Source organism: Brettanomyces bruxellensis, chromosome 8, assembly GCF_011074885.1.
Source record: "Brettanomyces bruxellensis chromosome 8, complete sequence".
Classification (NCBI taxonomy): domain Eukaryota; kingdom Fungi; phylum Ascomycota; class Pichiomycetes; order Pichiales; family Pichiaceae; genus Brettanomyces; species Brettanomyces bruxellensis.
The window spans coordinates 1,234,889-1,254,786 of record NC_054689.1 but is presented as its reverse complement, the minus strand read 5'-3'; the positions used below and the strand labels follow the sequence as shown (position 1 = coordinate 1,254,786).

At 37.7% G+C, this 19,898-nt stretch overlaps 13 protein-coding genes across 13 annotated transcripts; 8 read left to right on the top strand and 5 right to left on the bottom strand.

Moving 5' to 3' along the window:
- Positions 1-869: 869 nt before the first annotated feature.
- BRETT_000743 (uncharacterized protein) lies at positions 870-2,282 on the top strand (the record flags this gene model as incomplete). Its single annotated transcript, XM_041279305.1, has 1 exon — positions 870-2,282. One exon carries the CDS (start codon positions 870-872, stop codon positions 2,280-2,282), a length of 1,413 nt encoding a protein of 470 aa, XP_041137519.1.
- Positions 2,283-2,516: 234 nt separating this feature from the next.
- On the bottom strand, positions 2,517-3,188 carry BRETT_000742 (uncharacterized protein; the record flags this gene model as incomplete). The annotated part of the gene is made up of 1 exon (XM_041279304.1): positions 2,517-3,188. One exon carries the CDS (start codon positions 3,186-3,188, stop codon positions 2,517-2,519), a length of 672 nt encoding a protein of 223 aa, XP_041137518.1.
- Positions 3,189-3,538: 350 nt separating this feature from the next.
- On the top strand, positions 3,539-3,886 carry BRETT_000741 (uncharacterized protein; the record flags this gene model as incomplete). Its single annotated transcript, XM_041279303.1, has 1 exon — positions 3,539-3,886. The coding sequence occupies one exon, from the start codon at positions 3,539-3,541 to the stop codon at positions 3,884-3,886; it is 348 nt and encodes a 115-aa protein (XP_041137517.1).
- A 283-nt stretch (positions 3,887-4,169) lies between these two features.
- Positions 4,170-5,219, bottom strand: BRETT_000740 (uncharacterized protein; the record flags this gene model as incomplete). Its single annotated transcript, XM_041279302.1, has 1 exon — positions 4,170-5,219. One exon carries the CDS (start codon positions 5,217-5,219, stop codon positions 4,170-4,172), a length of 1,050 nt encoding a protein of 349 aa, XP_041137516.1.
- Positions 5,220-5,654: 435 nt separating this feature from the next.
- Positions 5,655-6,077, bottom strand: BRETT_000739 (uncharacterized protein; the record flags this gene model as incomplete). The annotated part of the gene is made up of 1 exon (XM_041279301.1): positions 5,655-6,077. The coding sequence occupies one exon, from the start codon at positions 6,075-6,077 to the stop codon at positions 5,655-5,657; it is 423 nt and encodes a 140-aa protein (XP_041137515.1).
- A 764-nt stretch (positions 6,078-6,841) lies between these two features.
- BRETT_000738 (uncharacterized protein) lies at positions 6,842-7,501 on the top strand (the record flags this gene model as incomplete). Its single annotated transcript, XM_041279300.1, has 1 exon — positions 6,842-7,501. The coding sequence occupies one exon, from the start codon at positions 6,842-6,844 to the stop codon at positions 7,499-7,501; it is 660 nt and encodes a 219-aa protein (XP_041137514.1).
- Positions 7,502-7,580: 79 nt separating this feature from the next.
- On the bottom strand, positions 7,581-8,606 carry BRETT_000737 (uncharacterized protein; the record flags this gene model as incomplete). Its single annotated transcript, XM_041279299.1, has 1 exon — positions 7,581-8,606. The coding sequence occupies one exon, from the start codon at positions 8,604-8,606 to the stop codon at positions 7,581-7,583; it is 1,026 nt and encodes a 341-aa protein (XP_041137513.1).
- Positions 8,607-9,568: 962 nt separating this feature from the next.
- BRETT_000736 (uncharacterized protein) lies at positions 9,569-10,435 on the top strand (the record flags this gene model as incomplete). Its single annotated transcript, XM_041279298.1, has 1 exon — positions 9,569-10,435. The coding sequence occupies one exon, from the start codon at positions 9,569-9,571 to the stop codon at positions 10,433-10,435; it is 867 nt and encodes a 288-aa protein (XP_041137512.1).
- A 657-nt stretch (positions 10,436-11,092) lies between these two features.
- BRETT_000735 (uncharacterized protein) lies at positions 11,093-11,692 on the top strand (the record flags this gene model as incomplete). Its single annotated transcript, XM_041279297.1, has 1 exon — positions 11,093-11,692. The coding sequence occupies one exon, from the start codon at positions 11,093-11,095 to the stop codon at positions 11,690-11,692; it is 600 nt and encodes a 199-aa protein (XP_041137511.1).
- Positions 11,693-11,786: 94 nt separating this feature from the next.
- BRETT_000734 (uncharacterized protein) lies at positions 11,787-14,720 on the bottom strand (the record flags this gene model as incomplete). Its single annotated transcript, XM_041279296.1, has 1 exon — positions 11,787-14,720. The coding sequence occupies one exon, from the start codon at positions 14,718-14,720 to the stop codon at positions 11,787-11,789; it is 2,934 nt and encodes a 977-aa protein (XP_041137510.1).
- A 253-nt stretch (positions 14,721-14,973) lies between these two features.
- BRETT_000733 (uncharacterized protein) lies at positions 14,974-15,594 on the top strand (the record flags this gene model as incomplete). The annotated part of the gene is made up of 1 exon (XM_041279295.1): positions 14,974-15,594. One exon carries the CDS (start codon positions 14,974-14,976, stop codon positions 15,592-15,594), a length of 621 nt encoding a protein of 206 aa, XP_041137509.1.
- Positions 15,595-16,172: 578 nt separating this feature from the next.
- On the top strand, positions 16,173-17,000 carry SUI3 (translation initiation factor eIF-2 beta subunit; the record flags this gene model as incomplete). Its single annotated transcript, XM_041279294.1, has 1 exon — positions 16,173-17,000. The coding sequence occupies one exon, from the start codon at positions 16,173-16,175 to the stop codon at positions 16,998-17,000; it is 828 nt and encodes a 275-aa protein (XP_041137508.1).
- Positions 17,001-18,166: 1,166 nt separating this feature from the next.
- Positions 18,167-19,825, top strand: BRETT_000731 (uncharacterized protein; the record flags this gene model as incomplete). The annotated part of the gene is made up of 1 exon (XM_041279293.1): positions 18,167-19,825. One exon carries the CDS (start codon positions 18,167-18,169, stop codon positions 19,823-19,825), a length of 1,659 nt encoding a protein of 552 aa, XP_041137507.1.
- Between the last annotated feature and the right edge of the window lie 73 nt (positions 19,826-19,898).

Below are 19,898 nucleotides of genomic sequence, written 5' to 3'. Positions count from 1 at the left end.
AACCTTGATGGTACGGTCACTTTAAGCTATCTGTAAGATTATTATATATGCACGATTCTTTTATTATGCGATTGATGCCTGTTGCTCTCTCACAAACACCTTTTCCAATTCTCCTATCAACTGTCAATGTGCCTGCATGTAAAGTCAGGATGTGGATGTGGCCAAAAGGAAGTAGCCAAAAATAACATAAAAAAAAGCATCACCACTTTAGCGCAAATATCGTCGTGCAATTTGCAGCAAGAGCTACCACTCAAAAAAGTAAATAATCTTCAAGTAGAAAATCGGCTACAGCAGGAGGGAGGGGGAAAAAAAAGCACTTGGAAAATGAGAAAAAGACAGGACATAATTTTGGATGCAGGCGGGGTGATCGGTATATGCGGGAAGAAGGCAAGGGGGGGGGAAAAAAAAAAAGATTACATCACCATGCAATATCATATATATGCTTATAAAGCCGCACCAAGTCTACCATAATCCACACTAGCAAATATATGCATAGTAATGGAGACTCGTTGACATAAATAGTGGTCTGTTCACATGTATATAATATTGGGTGATCTGCACTGCTGCCAAATGAAAGATGGGAAAGACGAAATTGGAAGCTGCCTGCCAGGTACACATCCGTACATTGGCCACTCGAGTGCCGACCTGCCTGTCTTTCCTCCATTGCTTACATAATTGTACAGACGAAAATTTTTTTTTTACTACCCAGCAACCGCGTGTGAAAATTCAAAGCCCAAGATTGAAAAAATAAAAGAAATCAAACTGAATCTATGGGAAGACTTCAGGCTGATTGGACGATACATTTTACCCTAGCAGCAAGACAACTTAATAGCGGAGGCCAAATTAACGGGTGAACAGATATCAAGAAGATGCAATCCGAGAAAAAACAACACGAGGCACCACAGCCATTCGAGCTCTCGGACACCCAGTTGGAGATGGCAAGAAAATACGACTTGACAGACAAGTTTGTTCATTTCTTAGATCGGCACTTGGTTTATCCATTGATTGAGAACTTGGAATTCACACACGATCCAAAAGAAGTCGAGGAATGGGAATATGAGCTTTTGAAGGACACATACATGACAAAGTTTGTCGAGGATAAATGGTTGGGCTTGCATCCAGGGGAAGAACTCCCAAAAGAATTTGCCGACAAACAGCAGAAAATTCAGAAAGAGTTGGTCAGTTTGAATGATAGCACCAAGAAGACATTGGAAATTCTCTCGTCACAAGAGGTGCAGGAGAACTTGAAACAGGATAAGTCATACAACAGAGAATACCTTTCGAAGAAGCATGGGATCGACGATGCTAAGATTTACGAGTTGTACAAGTTTGGAAAGTTTCAATACAATAGGGGAGATTATGTGATGGCTTCAGACTTGCTGAACAACTTTAGACTTCTTTCCACGAACCAGGAGCTAAACTTTAGTGCCACCTGGGGAAAACTTGCAGCTGAAATCATATCGTTCTTCTGGAACGAGGCAATGAATGAATTCAACAAGTTGAGAGAAATTATCGACAGCAGAAATTATCAGGGAACAACCATCGACCAGCTTAACAAGAGAACCTGGCTCATCCACTACTCTCTTTTCATCTTCTTCAACAGTAACTTCACTGCCACAGATGCAGACTCTTCTGAAGATTCGGAGTCGGAGGAGAAGCAGGAGGCCGACAAGAAGAAAAACTTGGATGAGAGAAACAAGAACTTGTCGAGCCTGATTGATCTTTTCCTCTCGTCTTCGTACTTGTCCACAATCCAGGCTTCATGCCCATGGATACTCAGATATCTAATTGTTGCACTTCTACAGACCAGACAGTACAAGAGACTAAGAGATATAGTGAGGGCTGTTGATGTTGAGACCTACGAGTACCAGGATCCATTCACAAAGTTGATCGAATCCTTGTTTGTGACGTTCGAGTTTGATAACTTGTCGGACTTGATCGAGCAGATTAGTGTTTTGATAGAGACCGACTTCTTCATCAGCAACTTGGATGCCCAGAAGTTGGTGCTCAACATGCAGGAACTTATCTTCAACACTGTTACAAAAGTCTACACAGGACTAACGGAGGAGAACCTTTGCAAGATGTTCAACGAGGATTTACCAGTGGTGCAGAAGTTTTTGGAGGAGAGAAAGGATCAAGTGTCAGTTGCAGAAGATGGATCGATCATTGTGAAAACACAGACCCCATCTACTGTTTATCAGCAAGTGTATGAGAAGACAAAGGCCTTCAACTTCAAGACCAACCAGATATTGAACACCGCTTTCAACAAGTCCGATTACTAAAAAGCCATTATAAATTAATGTAATTCTGCGTTGTTCTGCGTTGTGCCCTTTTTTTATATCTACTTTCCATCTTCCTTTTTCTCTTCTTTATTTTAATACATGCCTTTTAAAAGTAAGCACGCACCATCGGTTATTGCTATACAGTATATACAGGCAAATAGCAACCCACATGTTATATAGATGCGATTTCGAACCGTAACATCTAAGAATAAATAGTGTAAAAAGCTGCTACCATCATTGTGAATCTTTATTCTCAGGTTCACTCCTTTTCACATCTGTCTCAGACTTCTCAACTCTGGACACAACATCGAAATTCCTAAATGCTCTGTGAAACCCATTCGTAGTACTTTTCATTCTAGGAAGGTTATCAAGAGCATCTTCTTCTTTGAAGAATTCCTTCTTGCATGTTTCTACCGTCTTTCTGAATTCCGCCTGCCCGTCCTTTCTATATAGCAGAATATCTTTCACATTCTTTTCAGTTAGTGGATCAAGAGGAGAACCTTGCAATTCCAATCTTGCAACTACCTTTGCAATGTACCAAAATTTCATCTCTCTTTCTCCATTATCGACCAACTCTAGAATTACCTGCGGAGAATTATCTCCAATTCTTGGTTCAAGCTTTAAAATCCTCGTGAATCCAGAGTTTCTGTCCTTATAACGCTCTTTCAACTCTCCCATTAGCTTTGGAACTGTTCTATCTTGATTGTACAACATTCCATATAGTTCAGTCTTGAACTGATTTTGTGGTAACTTCGTTCTTTTTGTCTTCAATATCAAATTCTCCATCATTCCTTGCGCTGTCTTTGCTTTTCCAAATGTGGTTTTCACTGATTCATTCTCTATCAATGAGGAAACCAGGTTCCTCATTGTATGATGAAGCATTTTAGCTGATCTTCCTAACGGCATGGCTGTAAATATAAACCTAGTAAAAGAAAGCTTGACCCACAAACAAGTGATAAAGTTGTTAGGCCCCCTTAACTTGCTTTCTTCTTTCTTTACAACGTGAAATGATTTGATTCTTGGGCTGATGAATTAAGAAAGTGTCACCTGCGGGTCCCGTACAACGGAAAAAAAAAAAAATAATTAAAAAAAGTGAGATATTATCGAGACTCATAAATAATAGGAGAAGGGGGAAAAAATCAACAAGCAACACAACCAATTCGAATTTGGCTACATTCAATTGCCAAACGTCAGCTTGTTGTCAAAGTTATACCACCAGTATATAAAGGGATACCGTGATATCATAATAAGAGGAAATGAGTGGCGTGATTAACGGACTTTTGAGCGGCTTTCTACTATCAGGCTCTATTACATACTTAACAGTGCTAAAATTTCACAATGACCAACGAATTGTATCTGAGGCATTAAACGACACAACAATGCTCGTTAAAAATCATGGAAAAGTTGTTGAACCCCAGAGCAATGTGATATTTTACAAGCAAAGAATGATGAAGGAAGCAATAAAGGACATATGGAACTACGAGGTAATCAAAAGTGTGAACTGGCTATATTCATTAAACATATCTGCTGCGACTGATAGCTTACTCGAGAAACTTCTTCCAGCACCAGAGGGCTTGTATAATACAGATTCGGACTCTAATTGAGTGGATAGGGGAATTCGCCAAGGAAATGGGAGGGTAATAGAATCGTCTATCATAATTCATGCTAGCACTATTATTATTGTTGTTGTTATTATTACTATTACTATATATATTTCTGGACATAAACCAAGCAGCAAACTGCTCTCTGTGAAACAGATTAGGACTCTGGGCATATGCAAAATATAAAATATATTCAAGCATCACATAATCTCTAGGATGAGCAGCATAATGTATCATATAAGGAGTTTCTTATATATTTTGAGGTCTCAATCGGTATTTTCTATTGTCAATTCTCAGCATCTTCCATGTCATCAGCTTTCTCTTTTGAGACCTTTTCGTCGGTTATGAATCCCCCTTCCTTCCGGAAGTATCCCTGAATGTAGACCTGGTGGATTTGATCAACAATTCCACCAATTATGGCTCCAATTAACGCAAGGAAAACCTGAACAATACCCCATTGCCTTGGATCTAGGCCTAAGCTGAAACTTTCTAGCACCCAGCCAATGAAATCAGTGAAAATGTACATGTATCCGTGCTGCAAGCCCTTGATAATGATACCTGCACATTTATCGACACTTATAGGTTTAGAAGATCCTTCAATCACCTTACATGCCTCTGGTTTTGTTTTATTTTCCACCGCATATCCCTCAGAGGAGAAGTTTCCGGGGAAAACAACATGCACATCAACATTGTATGGCCTGAGTTCCTGTCTGATCGAATCTCCAAATGATTTTATAGCTGCTTTCGAGGGTCCGTACTCAGCATAACCAATAAAATTATAGAAAGCCACCACGGACGAAACAAGCACAATATGCCTGATCCGAGGCTCCTTTGCACCAATTCTAAATGCCTTTTTGAAGTCGTCTATAGCACTATCCTGCTTTGAGCATGATTCTAACGCTTCTGTATCTATCATCCTCTTTACAAGAAGATGAACAAGGTTCACACAAGTTATGTAATTAGTCTGAAGTCCAAATTCCAAGTCCTCGTGTGTCATATTGAGGAAATATCTCGGATGAGCTGAACCCGCACAACAAAATAGAAAGTCGATATTCTCTATTCCTAACTTGCCCAATAAAGGTAAAACAGCTGAAGATGACTTGTAATCGCGAAGATCTGCAGCCATATATTCAACAAACTGCTTCATACCTTCACACGCATTCTTCCGTATACTTTCACATGCGTATTTGAGCTTGTTATCATCCCTGGAAATTATTATTAGACTTGCACCTTGAGAATATAATTGTTTAGCCAATGCCAAACCTAAACCTTGGGACGCTCCTGAAATAACACCCAATTTCCCTTTCACCTCAAACTTGTTCGAAAATAAAGCCATGCTTAACAAATCCGGAGTGTATTGTAATAGTGATATGCAGTTTGGATGATTATTGATACGTTACAATGTAGTCTGAGGAAAAGGAGTGGAAATAGATAAGGATCCGGCTTGCATTTACCGAGTTTAATACTTTATTTTTCGCGCCAAATTTTTTAGAGTAAGTAAAACATGAAAAACAAACTGATAAATATTTTAAAGATCCAGATTTTTTTTCCGGAGAATGCATTTCTATAAGTAGGTAAATAGTAAAAATACAACATGTACGGCACTTGAACAAGAACCTCTTGCCGTATAATAAATAGAGGTCACTTTATGACTGAGCAGCAGTACCCTCATAAATAAATAGTTTTCCGCTCGGTCTCGGGCAAGTAACGCTTCACAGTATAAATAAAAGTTTGGTAACCGGTCACACAATGAAATGATCGCAAAACCCAATTAATTGTCCTTTTTTGGATGCCGTTGAGCACCAACTTTTCTGAGAATCTTCTTTCTAAGAGGAAGCCTGTGCTTGAAGATAAACATCCACTCAAAAATGACAAAATATGGCGCCAAAACCAATGGTTGGACAAGATTGTCAAAAACTGCAGGGGCATTTCCTTCAAAGCGAAAATGGCCATAGAACTGAGCGGCCCAATTAGCCAAATGCACAACTAGTGCACCAACAAGTATGGTTGAGGTGCAGTCCTGGAAATGTGCATGTATGTAATTTGATAAAAGACCTATGCCAAGCAGAAAGGGCAAAGCGATCAACCCTGCTTCTAAGTCAAGAATCAAGTAGTATATCTCATAAATTGCAATACCGGTCCAGCATAAGTTACAGTACGGACTTAAATCTGAGAAAAAAACATACGAAACCATAATCAAAGCACTGAATAGAATTTGCGGAATGCAAACCATATGGATTTTGATATTTGTAGGATTCACTTCAAAAAGTGTTAGTAGGGAAGGAAAGGCAAACAGCAAAAAATGGCTATGCTTGCTTACTGTGGTATTTTTTGTAAAGTGCCAACTGATCATCGAGAGAGAAAAGGGGTGGATTTTCCGCCATTTTTAGGGACTTGTCCTTCATTTGTGTATCTCAAGGTTCGTTATGTAGAAAAAAAGATATATTGGGGAAAAGAGAGTTGTTAGGCTGTATGAAGTATTTATGATGGGGCAGGCGTTAATTATCCATCAGCAAACATCAATGTATTTATAGCTATTCAAAGTGGGGAAAGTATGGTGTTACTTTTTATTTTTCTTATTCAAAAATTTTTCCTAACGTCTTTTTTCCTTTTCCTTAATTTTATTCTTTGATATGATGCTAATCAATGTAGTGTCCAAGGGAACCGAGGAACAAGCATTGTGTAACAATAGGACGATCCAAAATATCGCTCAAAAATACGCATGGTACGGGGTACGGATGTATGATTAAAAACTCCGTACCTCCCCTCGCCTCCGCAATTGCTTTGTTTAGAGTACCAGGGAGGAAAAAAAGTAGATAAAATAAAATCAATTGAAATATAAAATATTGATAGACAATTTAATATTGGCTGAAATCAATACTTATTTTATTATTACTGTTTTGATTAAAATATTGCAAACAAATAAAAATACCGAAAGAAGGACCGGAACAATAAGCAATGGCTGATAACAAGGAAACCAAAGAAAAGAGTTTACAAGAGCAAATAGACCAACTTGATCACCAAGTTGCCAAACAAAGGAAAATATTGGCGTCAACAGCTCAGCAACTTTTAAGTTTGCAATTGAAACAAAACAGGGAGAAACTTGCGTCAATTCCAAATCCAGACCCCGCTTCCATACTGGCGTCTGCCAGCGGTAAGATTCCAAGTAGCTCTGATTCAATTGACACGTCTGAATTTGCCACTAATCAGGATTTGGTCCAGTTAGTGGGAGAGTTGCAAGGCCAGCTCACATTGCTAGATGAAAGGTCGAAAAACAGAGTTGCCAACTCACTGTTGACCGAGGATGATGAGAAGATACTTCCTATTCCAAATGTTGACGGAAAAAATGCACCAGCAAGCATATATCCAGCTACAATCGGTGATTACAAGAAGCTCACACCCGATCAATTAATTGAAAATTGTTCTTTTTACGAACTTTTGCCAGAGACTGCGGAGGAAGAGGCAAGAATGAAGGCATTTATGGCAGGAAAAATCAAATCCCCAAATGTTCCTCCAGAGGAATTCAAGCTTAAGGCCAGCGACTACCCCCAAAAGGTCATCGATGAGCTGTACGTGTCGTTTAGGACATTTATCGGATTAAGGAAATTCAAGAATTGACGAGAAAGATAAAGTACTTAAGGATCATTAAGGAAATTCATTATTTAAGCATAAGACAAAAAAAACGGTATACAAATCATTAAATGCCAAACACCTCGTTGTACGACTCCAGGATGTATTTGTGTAAGTCTGATGTTTGCATCGACCTTCCATACTTAGTAAACGCCTTTCCGGCACTTTTTTTCGTCAATAGTGCCCCTCCATAGCATGCGAGCATTCTTATTTGTTCATTGGTGAACTGGGGAGTGCTCCTTTTAGCCTCGGGCCAGATTTTGTCCTTGTAAGCAGAGTATCCCCAGGCCAAAAATGTAGAAATCAAGCCTGTCAAAGAGTCACCTTGACCTCCAACTCTTTTACACGATCCAGCCTCATCATTGACAATTTCGTCGTCTCCGCAAACTATGAGATCCTTGTTTCCCTTTTGCAAAACGGTGACATTCATTGCTTTGCTTAAAAGATGCACCTCCTTAGTGTTATCGGCATCTTTAATGTTAACGGCTTTGCAAATACGCCTGTATTCGACAATGTTAGGCGTGAGAATTGCATTCGAGTATCCTCTAATCACATTGGGCTTCTGGGAAACAAGATACAAGGCATCCGCATCTAGAATAACCGGGAGATGCCGGGCCTTAATTTCATCAAGTATGAATTCCAGTGTGAGAAGCATAACAGGGTCTCTACCAAATCCAGGACCAACAACAACAGCCTGAATCCTGTCAAGAATCGTAATCACTTTTGGCATCACCTTCTCCTTGACGTATTCAGCCTGGAAACTCCTCTCATTCAACCTGTCGAGTTTCTTTCCTGTTGTAATCATATATTGCTCTAAAGCATTGCTGTCTTTCAGATATGGATGAACCATTAAATCAGGTGAATAACTCTTGATAACAGTTGCTGCAGAACGCTCACATATGACATGTGTGAGATCACAGCCCAAAGTAGCTGCAGCATGTGCTGAAAAGAATGGTGCACCTGTATAATCTTCGCATCCTCCAATAATGGCTATCTTACCACATTGGCCTTTGTAATATGAGGGAAGAAGTGGTGGGATAATCTGCTTGGTCAGTTTTATGAGTTCGGATTTTGTGTATAGACGTGAAAACATGCTGGTTGATGCTGTATGGAGAGGTTTACCAGAAAAAAAATAGTAACTGCTGTAAAGTCAGGAGGACCGGACTTGTGCAATCCCTTTAAAGGAAGTCCTCGGACCAATGTGTAAGGAAGAAATATAATATGGATGAATGGACGAGTCCGAAAAAAAAAGAAACCAAAATTAAAAAAAAAAAAAGGAAGGCAGAAAAAAAATCATGATGCATTTGAATCAACGGATACAGCTGCACTCCAAAACTTAATACTGCCTAATGTTAAGCGTGAGGGTTAATTCTACATTAAATTAATCTGTGCAATTCAAATACTTGCAAATCAGAAATGCAGCAAAGTTCTAAATACCCGGTACATAGTTTTTTTTTCTTTCCTTTCTTGGGTGTGGATTTTGGTACTCATATTATAAAAAAGCCCTACTCGCAAAATCATCCTTACATATTTTGCAAAGTGCAATTAATGCGGTATTCATATCTGGTTCTTAACTAAAACACTTGTAAAATGTGTAGCACTAATAGAAATGTAGACAAGTCCTGATATTGAATCTAGTAATTTCGCTTGTTTCCCCAGGTAAACTCAGCATTGCCGACTAAAAACAATTCTGGTAAAATCCGGGGAACGGAAACCGAAATCGCGGCGCAATTGCAACATGAATTAATCAGTAAGGTGCAACGAGAAGAAGGGAAAAAGTGTGTGTGGGCTCAACTCTATTTTTATCGTATTGATAAATCCGATTTCTTCGGTTTACAATATCAAGAAAAAGTGCTTACTCATTTTTTTGTTCCTTTTTCAATAAAGTCCAAACCGGTTGTAATTAATTTCAGTCCAATTTATATAAAGGAGCGAGTTTGCACACAACCTTTTTTTCCGTAAAAAACAATATTTTCACACCTATTATTGGTATATCTTACTTTATCCACACAGTCCAAAGCCAATTGAACTATATATTCAACATATCACATCGAAATGCCTCTTTCAAACGCTTCAAAGTTTCTTCTTACAACAGTTGCAATTGCCGGTGGTGCATACTTCTATTCCACATACTCTGCTTCTAAAGCTAAACCACTTTTCTCAGGTGATGGTGAGTGGGTTGACTTGAAATTGAAGGCAATTAAAGATGTTTCTCATGATGCAAGATTGCTCACTTTTGAGTTCCCAAACAAATTGTCTACATCAGGTTTGGTTACTGCTTCATGTATTTTGGCAAAGTTTGTTACCGACAAGGGTAGCAATGTTGTTAGACCATATACTCCAATCAGTGATACAAAGCAGAAGGGATCTTTTGATCTTTTGATCAAGAAGTACGAGGATGGTAAGATGACCAACCACATCTTTGGACTTAAGCCTTCTGACACTCTGTCTTTTAAGGGTCCAATTTTGAAATGGAAGTGGGAGCCAAACCAGTTCCAGGAGATCACTTTGATCGGTGGTGGTTCTGGTATCACCCCATTATACCAGTTGATTCACGAAGTCTTGAAGAACAAGGAGGACAAAACTAAGATCAACCTTCTTTTCGGTAACAAGACACCTTCCGATATTCTTCTCAAACCTGAACTTGACAAGTTGGCAAAGCAACACCCTGGTCAGTTTGAAGTTAAGTACTTTGTTGACAAGGCCGAAAACGAATTTGATGGAAAGGTTGGCTATATTGACAAAGATGCATTGAAGTCTGTGTTGAAAGGACCTTCTCCAACTTCTCATGTCTTCATTTGCGGTCCCCCAGGTATGTACAAGAGTATTTCCGGTCCAAAGGGTCCAAGGGGTGCTCAGGGAGAAATGGGTGGTATCCTTGCCGAACTTGGTTACGACAAGACTCAGGTGTTTAAATTCTGAGTTTGCCGACATTGCTTTTCCATACTTGAACATATTCAGAAACAAAAATTTATCAATATTGCGCCAATTCTAGCGCCATAACTTTATTTACTTAGTGCGAGATACTATGGATGATAAACAGTTGTTTATTATTACTCCTGTGTCCCTAAATATATATATATGTATATATGTATAGCAATATATTCATTCAATTTTGATTAACTCTTCGGGACTATGGAAATGGTTGTACTGTGGGGGTAATGATGATTACATTGTGAACCTGCTTTTAATAATTGTAATATAAGGTTAGGAGGAAATGTTTGTAAGTATCAAATGCTTTACAAGAATTATGACGTAAATAGCCTTATAAGCTTGAATGTATTATCCCTATAATCATAATTAATCTCAAAAACTGATACGATAATAATGAGTTGATTTGAGGAAACAACCAGGCATATCCAGTGAAAAAATAAAGAAGGATAAATATGTAAATAGAAAATCCCTTATCCAGATACCTAAAAATGGTGAGAAAGAGATTGATCTCATGGGATTAAAATTTTTTTTTTTTTTTTTTTTTCAGTTGAATATAGATAGACAATTCAATACCGACGTACTCTTCTCATATATACGATTCTAAGTCATCAATCGTATTACAAATAACAAACATTTATTTGAATAATGGCCAGAGCAATATCTAGAAGATCAAGGGCAGCTAGAAGAGGAGAGGTTGATCCAGATGTCGAACAAGATTCTCAAATTCAGCAGTTAGATTCTTTACCTAGGGCTGAGAATACTGATGTTATTGGCCCTATGATCAGAGCTTCATTAAAGAAAAACCAGCGATTACTAGACATTAAATTGGAGAAGAAGCATCACAGAAATTCAAAAGATGTCACCGAAACGGTTGTTGGAGGAGGAATACACAAGAAAAAGCACACAAATATGATTTCTAGAGCTGTCAAGTCTCGAAGAAGAAGAGGAGTTAGTGTTAATGGTAGATTATCAAAGAGGATAGAGGAAACTATTAAGAGACGGAATCAAAGACGTTATCTGAGAAGTTCAGATTGGGATGCCGTTAATAAGATGGCAAAAGATGCAGTGACAAAAGAAGATGTGGATGCTGCAGGCAAAATACCGTCTAAAGATAGGGTAGATGATGAAATGGACATGGATGAAGTTCACGAAGATAAGAAGAACCTATCAGAAAATTTGACGGACCAGATAGAAGAAAAGAAAACCAAGAATATGTTCGACCTGCTAGAAGAAGAGAATTCCTGATTGGCTCGACTACTTCTACAACAAACTTACGCTGTTTGCATATCTCTTTTCGGCATTCTAATAAATTGGATTTGATATAAAATTTCTTGTACTTTTAAACATCGTTCCTTCTTCGAGCATGTAAATTGAGGCTTTTATTAAACGTTTCCTCAAAGGTTTCATCTATAGAATTGAGCACCTCCCTGGCCTGCTCCCTAACCAAAATATCATTATCTTCTTCGACAACATATTTCAAGTTTGTCTCAATCTTCTCACCATATGGTCCCACTAGCTGTAAACCATCTTTTGCTCCAATAATGTCATTGATACACACAATTGCGGCTCTTCTCATAACTGCCTGATCTTTCTTCCGTTCAAAAGTCAAAATACCATTTATCAAATCAACTATATCAGAAATATATGGTTCGACCTTTGATGAAACGTCAATTTCATGGCATAATGACCCAATGATGGACATGGCAGACATCCGCAACCTGATATCCGTATCTATCTCATTTTTATCTTTTCTGCCAACTAAGGTTATGAGTGAATTAAAAATAATATCAAGGTCGTTGTCCGTTATTATGTTAGCCGATTTCTGTATGAAGCGAAGAAGTACTTCACCAATTCTTAGCTGACTGTCCAGTGTCAGGTTTTTCATACGTTTTCCTGTGTAGAAGTCAATATATAGTGGAAGAATTTGTGAAGCATCCATTTCAAGTAAAGCTTCCATACCTTTGATAGCATTCAAGTAAACGAATGGCTCTTTGTCTTTCAACTGATTAATATGAATGTTTACCGCAAACTTCATTGATATGATTTCACTAGATGACTTTGCCACATCTCTTATTAGTTTCAGTCCGTACACACGAACTGATGAAATTGGATCATTTAAGCTTTTCATTGCCTTCTCAAGTAAACGTTCATTTTCTTTCTTCATGTTACTTTTTCTGATCATGTTGCTTTTATCCGGACTCGTCATGCTTTTTAGTTCTTTTCCAAGACTGGATTTTTCTGGATATTTAGTTGTTACCAGTGCTTGTAAGTGCTTCAAATGAATGATCGTACCCTCGCTAATTTCACCCGAATTAGATATAATGTGGATGACATTCTCCAAAATATCTAACGCTATTCCAACCGTTTCTTCATGTTGATGAGCTTCTTCTTCAGCATCTTCATCATCGGAATCGCCTCCATCAACTAATTTCGACAATTTCTCTTTTGAGGCATCTAACCCAGTTGTCTCCGGAGTTTCTAGTACTGCAGTTACAATCCGGATCAATCCATCTGGAGACATTGCAATATTATCCCTATACTTATCAACCAGCATTTGCACAAGCTTTAAATTCATAAGTTCCTCGAATGGGTTAGCATCATCGACCAGTATATGCCTATAGTGGTCATCTAATTTAAGCCATTTTTTGAATGCAAATGCCACCACAAAATCTGTCTTTTTAGAATCATGATCACCAAGAATACTCAAAAGTTCATTAAACATCTGCAAGGAGGAATCCATCATATCAAGAATTTTCATTGAATTCTTGTCAGATTTCGTCTGATCAAATTCTAAAAGCTCCTTTATCTCAGTGAGCTTGTTTTCAGATTCTCCGTATATCCATTTGTTTCCATGCTGCCAAATTAAATTCTCAAGAATTATTTTCAATAGTGGAAAGTTTGGCCCTCCCTCTAAAGAAAGGACTGATGCGATGGTGTCCTCAACAATTGTATAATCTTTTTTCTGTAACTTTTGATTCTTTAAATAGCCCCATAAAGGTAATATTAGAGGAGTGAAGAATGCAACCAAAAATGTGTATGAAGCACTCTTTCTGGAAAGCGATACTGTGACATTAAAAGCATTATTAAGTTCAGTTCCACCAGTTAGAACTATTCGATCATCTGTATGATCTAGCCTAGGATCAAAATCGTTCCATATTCGTTTAAAAAGGAAATCAACAATGATTTTTTGATTCTTAGAGAATATTGACTCGGCCACCGTTGCTGCAATAGTACTCATGATCGGTCGATTGACATGGACCAATATATCAAAAAGTTGATCACATATATTATGGAAATAATCTGCATAGTCCATAGTTTTGGGCTTTGAAACAATGATTGCCCTAACAACCTGTTGAACACGAGTCATATCTACCTTATCACTTGTTCTGAGACCCATTATCACATCAATCATCGCCTCTAACCCGTTTCCACCATTTTTCGTACGTCTGACTATTAATTCAGATAGCCTAGAAAGGACAAATTGTTTCATAAGAAATGCATATCGCGTTCGAGACTTGCTGTTTGCCATAAGAAGTGTGTACAATGAAAATAATTGATAAGTAGATGATGCATCTTCAAGAGTCTTGATTTTCTCATTGTATTTCTTCCTCTCAACCTCGGAATTTTCCAAATTAGTGTATAATACTATTGCAGATGTTAGCACATCTGTGAATCCAGAACCAACCTGTATAAGATTGCGCAGGTCACTTTTCCCAGTAAACACAATAATCATCGTGGAAACTATATTATCCAAAATTCGAGTGCCATCTTTAAAGTCTGTTTTATCTATTGTCATTGAAGTCTTGAAATTCTTTAATCTCCTTTTATCTAAAGGTATTCCTACCCCGTCAGGTAAGCAAGAGTAAACACCATCAACAACAATTATATTTATCATCTGTTCCACAACCTGCATATCATATAGAGGGATAGATATGTACTGTGAATTTGGATTCTCGTGTGATAACCGATGAATAGCCAATATATTGTCCAATAAGTACTTAATGACACGAGATCTTTTCTCAAATAATGACAGATCGCCGGCATCGTTCTCCTGAGGCAATCTTTTATAAATATAAGCAATTCTGTTATTTGCACTTTTGTAATCACCCAAAGTATCTGTTATATTACCAAAAAGTTTGGCCAATGGCGTATTTCTTGATCGTTTATGATTAGGATCTTCATGAAACTTTGAAAGTTTCGTCTTGAGCTCCTGAATTTCCTCATTACTTAGTTTGTGCGGATACGTTTGTGAAATTCCAGATTCAGACGACATTATGATACTGTATCTACAAGTTGCAAAAGCCTGCTTTTCTTACATTTATCAAGCTTATTAACAGTGCTTAGGGCGTGAAACAGATGATTCATGATTACATCCTTACATGGATGAAAAAAAAAAATATTTCATCATGGAAAAAAAGATTATCAATCAAGCTGATCGTTTTATGTACTACCAGATCCAAATTTGCCCAAATCTGTACGCTTTTTATTTTTGTTGAATCCTTTGAATCTGATAGACAGTAAGCAAAATGTCAAAACTTACAAGTTTGACGCAAGAGGAAATGGATAATGTGATCTTTGACGCCAGGTTTGGTGATCTGGATTCCCTTAAGGCCATATTTACAGATGAGGTTGAACCATCCGTTCTACCCAAAATTAAAGATGAAATGACAAAGGCAACACCTTTTCATATGGCCGCAGCCAATGGTCATGCCGATGTTCTTAAATACTTGATAAAGCTTCTTGACCCAAAAGAGACAAAGTCAATATTGAACCAGCAAAATGATTCCGGAAACACAGCTCTACATTGGGCAGCATATAATGGACATTTAGAATGTGTCAAACTTCTTAGTGATGCCGGTTCGGATCCTTTTATACAGAATAATTTCAAGCATGATACGTTTTTTGAGGCACAAAACAGCAAACACGATGATATAGTCAAGTTTCTTTTAGAGACATTTGGTGAAGAGCTTGAGGCACAAAGCGAGGGTGAAAAAGGTGACAAAAAGGTTGATCCAGAGAAGGTGCAATACAGTGCTGGCACGGAAATTCAGAAAGTTGAAGAGGGTGGTGAACATGAAGAAGAGGAAGTTCAGGATGAACAAGATATTGAATTTCTGAACACAAAGACTGAAAACCTTAGAGTGTGATTTCTATTTAAATCTTTACCAGTTCAGTTTGAATAATAATAATGTTATAGATTGGTTACTTGCATGCCTAATAGTTGTAATCCTAATCTTGGTAGCGCAAATGGCAAGGAAAGAAGTGTGCGACATAATATTGAAGACGCGATTGATTACCCGGAACATCAAGTTTCATTCGAAATTTCACCCTATATTCCCAAATGATTAATATATCATATTTTAGTAATGCATAAATATATCTAATCATTTAGTTTCAATTATATGAGGGGCATGTAAGGCCATCGAACACCATTCAATATACTTATCACATCAACTTTGCCCATTAATGCGAAAGCACCTTTATTCACACGTGACTGGTCCCACGGCGTTCCTGAAATTTTCCATAAAAAAAAAAAAAATTACTCAGTCTCAGAACTCGGTTGGATGGGGTAGACATGAAAAAAATTAGGAGTGAAAAAAAAAGCGAGAGAAAAAGGTCATATTCAAACAAAGTGTATAGAGGAGACATTTCTAGCTGCTACTAAACATACATAAGATATAGTGTGTAGAATACTGCTCAAAACAGATTGCATTCATTATAGAAAATGTCGACAGCAGAATTAGGATTCGATCCTACTCTTAAAAAGAAGAAGAAGAAGAAAGTTTTAGACGATTCTTCAAGTGCGCCATCAACTGATAAATTAGATGATTTATTTGCCGGTGCAAAAAAGAAGAAGAAATCGAAGGCCAAGAAATCCGCAACTGAAGGGGAAGATGTTGACGATCTGACGAAGGCATTCGAGGGCATAAAGTTGAAGAAGCATCATCACAAAAAGAAGAAGAAAGCATCAAAACTAAATGAAAGTGCAGATTTCGAAAAAGCATTGGCTGCAGCAGGTGTTCATGAGGAGGATAGTAGAAAGTTGTATGATGAAAAACAAAAGGAAACGTTTATTCCTTATTCCTCACTTTTGGATAGATTTTACACGATATTGAACGAAAAGAATCCGGAAATGGCTGGCGGACAACATCACAAGTTAAAGATTCCACCACCTGAAGTTGCAAGAGATGGAAATAAGAAGACGGTATTTGTGAATGTCCAAGTGATTGCCCACGTGTTACAAAGAAACCCAGAACATCTCATTCAGTATCTTTTTGCCGAGTTGGGTACCTCTGGTTCTATTGATGGTGAGAAGAGATTAATTATTAAAGGTCGTTTCCAGTCAAAGAATATTGAAAGTGTGTTGAGAAGATATATTCAGGAATATGTGATTTGCAAGACTTGTAAGTCTATGAACACGGAACTCAAGAGAGAGAGTGCCAACAGATTACACTTTATTGTTTGTAAGGCTTGCGGTTCGACTAAATCTGTCGCCTCCATTAAGACCGGTTACCAGGCTCATATTGGTGCCAACAGAAGAAAGAAATTCTAAGCAAGAGGCATTTCTTCACATTTGGTATGTATTAATCGAAAACTTTTCTTTTATACATTGTGCATGTAATTATTGGCTAGTCTTGATTTATGAACGAACCCGAAGTTTTTGAGGGTTACTGTAAACGTAAAGATTAGCAATTAAAAAGTACTGGTGGCAACACTCTGTGCTAGTAGTCCTGGTCTGGAAATTAATCTTTTGCAAGCATATAATTTGTGGCATTGAAATATTTTCATGCAAACGTTATTTCTACATGAATAAGCTTTAAAATGAATTTTAGATACTTCATGCCTTAATGATAATGCATTTATATTGCCCCATTATTTGATTAGTTCGTTGGATATGAGTGTAGCTAATGTTACTGATAGAGCAGTCATAACGTCCAATTTAGTCCATAAGAGCAGACGTATCGACGCGTCTATTTACTCGTATTTACGATCTAGAGCATCGTTTAGTTCAGTTAACCGAAAACAAAGCATATTCCATTACACATTAACATTTTCATCAATCATCCTTTAAATTGACAGAATATTTCATAGACTTCGAAATTTTATTTCTAAACGTCTGACTTTCGACTTTAATGATCAGTTGAAAAATCTGACCGAGCAACGCATTAATCTAAGACTTGGAGAAATTCTTTCGCGTTACTATCCGCCGCGAGATATTTGGTTTGGATTTCTTTTCTTTTTGTCATTTGTCAACGGTTTGTCTTCCAAGCAAATCAGAAAATCAGTGAACAATTAATCTAGTTACCGTACTGACATTCCTTTATAAGTTTTTTTCCTTTACATTTCTTTTCCCGATTCAAAACGTTTCTTACCTTACTGGCCGCTCTTTTTATCGTATCTGATCTCTTATCAGGTTTATCGAAAGATTTTGCCTAACTTATATTCTAGAAGCCACAGTATAGATCGCTGGGAACAAATTTAGGTCTCGAGCACTTGAATCAAGCCACAGTTTGGGCCATATATGCAGCTGCTTTTTACATTTTCAGCTATTCAGAGGCCATTTGATGCTTACTAATAAATACAACAGGGGTGCTATTCAAATTTTCACAATTTCATACGCCACAGTATCTTTTCTCCCATATAACTTCTTCCTTTTGCTTGATTGTTATAAATAATACAGGAACTGTAGAGTAGGGTCATACGAACATAATTAAATAAATGTCTTCAAAAGCAGACGATACGCTCGTCTCAGAAATACAGGTAAACGATGAATCTGCAGCATATGGAAGTACCGGAAATGAAGGACAAAACAAACCCTTCGATACTAGTAATATTCATCTTAAGATCATCATGTCGTCTTTGTATCTTAATGTGTTCCTCTCCTCGTTGGATTCAACACTTGTTTCCACACTTTTTGGTGTGATTGCAGCCGATTTGAAATCGTTTTCTAACATATCATGGATTGCAACGAGTTATCTATTGTCCCGTGCGGCTTTTCAACCATTATTGGGTAAGCTCTCTGATGTCTTTGGCAGGAAATCTTTGATTCAGCTATCTATGCTCATATTTGCAGTGGGATGTCTCTACTGCTCACTAAGTAAATCTTTATGGCATCTTGTCGTCGCGAGATTTATAACTGGTGGTGGTGCTGGTGGTATGAATGCTATGTCTGCGATAACAGTTACCGATTTGGTTCCTTTAAGAAAAAGAGGTCTCTACCAGGGATATGTCAGCACATTCTTTTTTGTGGGATCAATTCTTGGTGGTGTTGTTGCCGGTATGTTTCAACAAACCATCGGATGGAGAGCTTCCTTTCTTGTTCAGGTTCCTGTCGTCCTTTTAAACTCGTTGGTAATCCAGTTGTTCTTCAGTTTGCCAAAAGGTCGGTCTGGAAATGGAATACAAGGTCAATCTACATTGCAGAAGCTTAGAAGTTTGGATTATGTCGGTTCGTCTTTATTGGTTCTCTCGTTACTTGGTCTGATGATATCATTTTCCTTAATGAGCAATCATTTCAGTGGAAATGAGGTTGCAATAACTGTGGTTTTCCTTGCAAGCATTGCTGCCTTTGGCTGCTTTTTCTTCTATGACTTAAAGGTTTGCGCCGATCCAATATTGCCAGTAGAACTGCTTTTCAATAAATCCATTTTGCACACATGCATTGCGAATTGGTTTTTATCCATGAATGTTTTCTCTTCCACGTTTTACATACCATTCTACTGGAACAGTGTTATGAATGTTTCTCCACTTCAGTGCGGTTTCAGAATGATTCCATGTATGATTGGTAGTGCTACCTTTTCCACATTTGCTGGTTATATTATAAAGAAAACGTGCAGCTACAAGAAGCTGAAATATGTTTGCGGAATTTTAACTATAGTAGGAAGTGTGATTGTTTTTACTTCCAACAGAGATGAATCAACGATTTTTGAATATTTCGTTACAGTACCTATGAGATCTTCCTCAGCTGCCTCTATCACAACATTGTTAGTTGCTATCATTTCATTTGTCGAGCAGAAAGATCAGGCACTTGTCATATCTATTCAGAGTTGCTTTAAATCGGTCGGTTCAACATTAGGTGTGTCCATCTCAGCTGCTATTCTTCAAGTTCTTCTTAAATTCTCAATAGCGTCCAACTTCGGTCAATTGAAAAACATTCCTGATAAGTTCTCCCAAAAGGATATCAATGATATTATTCGTAACGCTTTGATGGATCCGAACTATGCTGCTAGAGAAGCACCCCACTTTTTCAAAAATGCTATTCTCAAGTCGTACGACTTTGCCTGTCATGGAGTCTTTGTGTTTATGTTCTTAACGGCGTTTATGACATTCTATGAGATGACAAGAATGAAATGTGTTCGACTTCGGGACAAAAATTGATAACTTTTTGTCTAATACTTAGATGTACTATATACTAGAGGGTTTATTTCTTACATAAATAGACATAGATTTG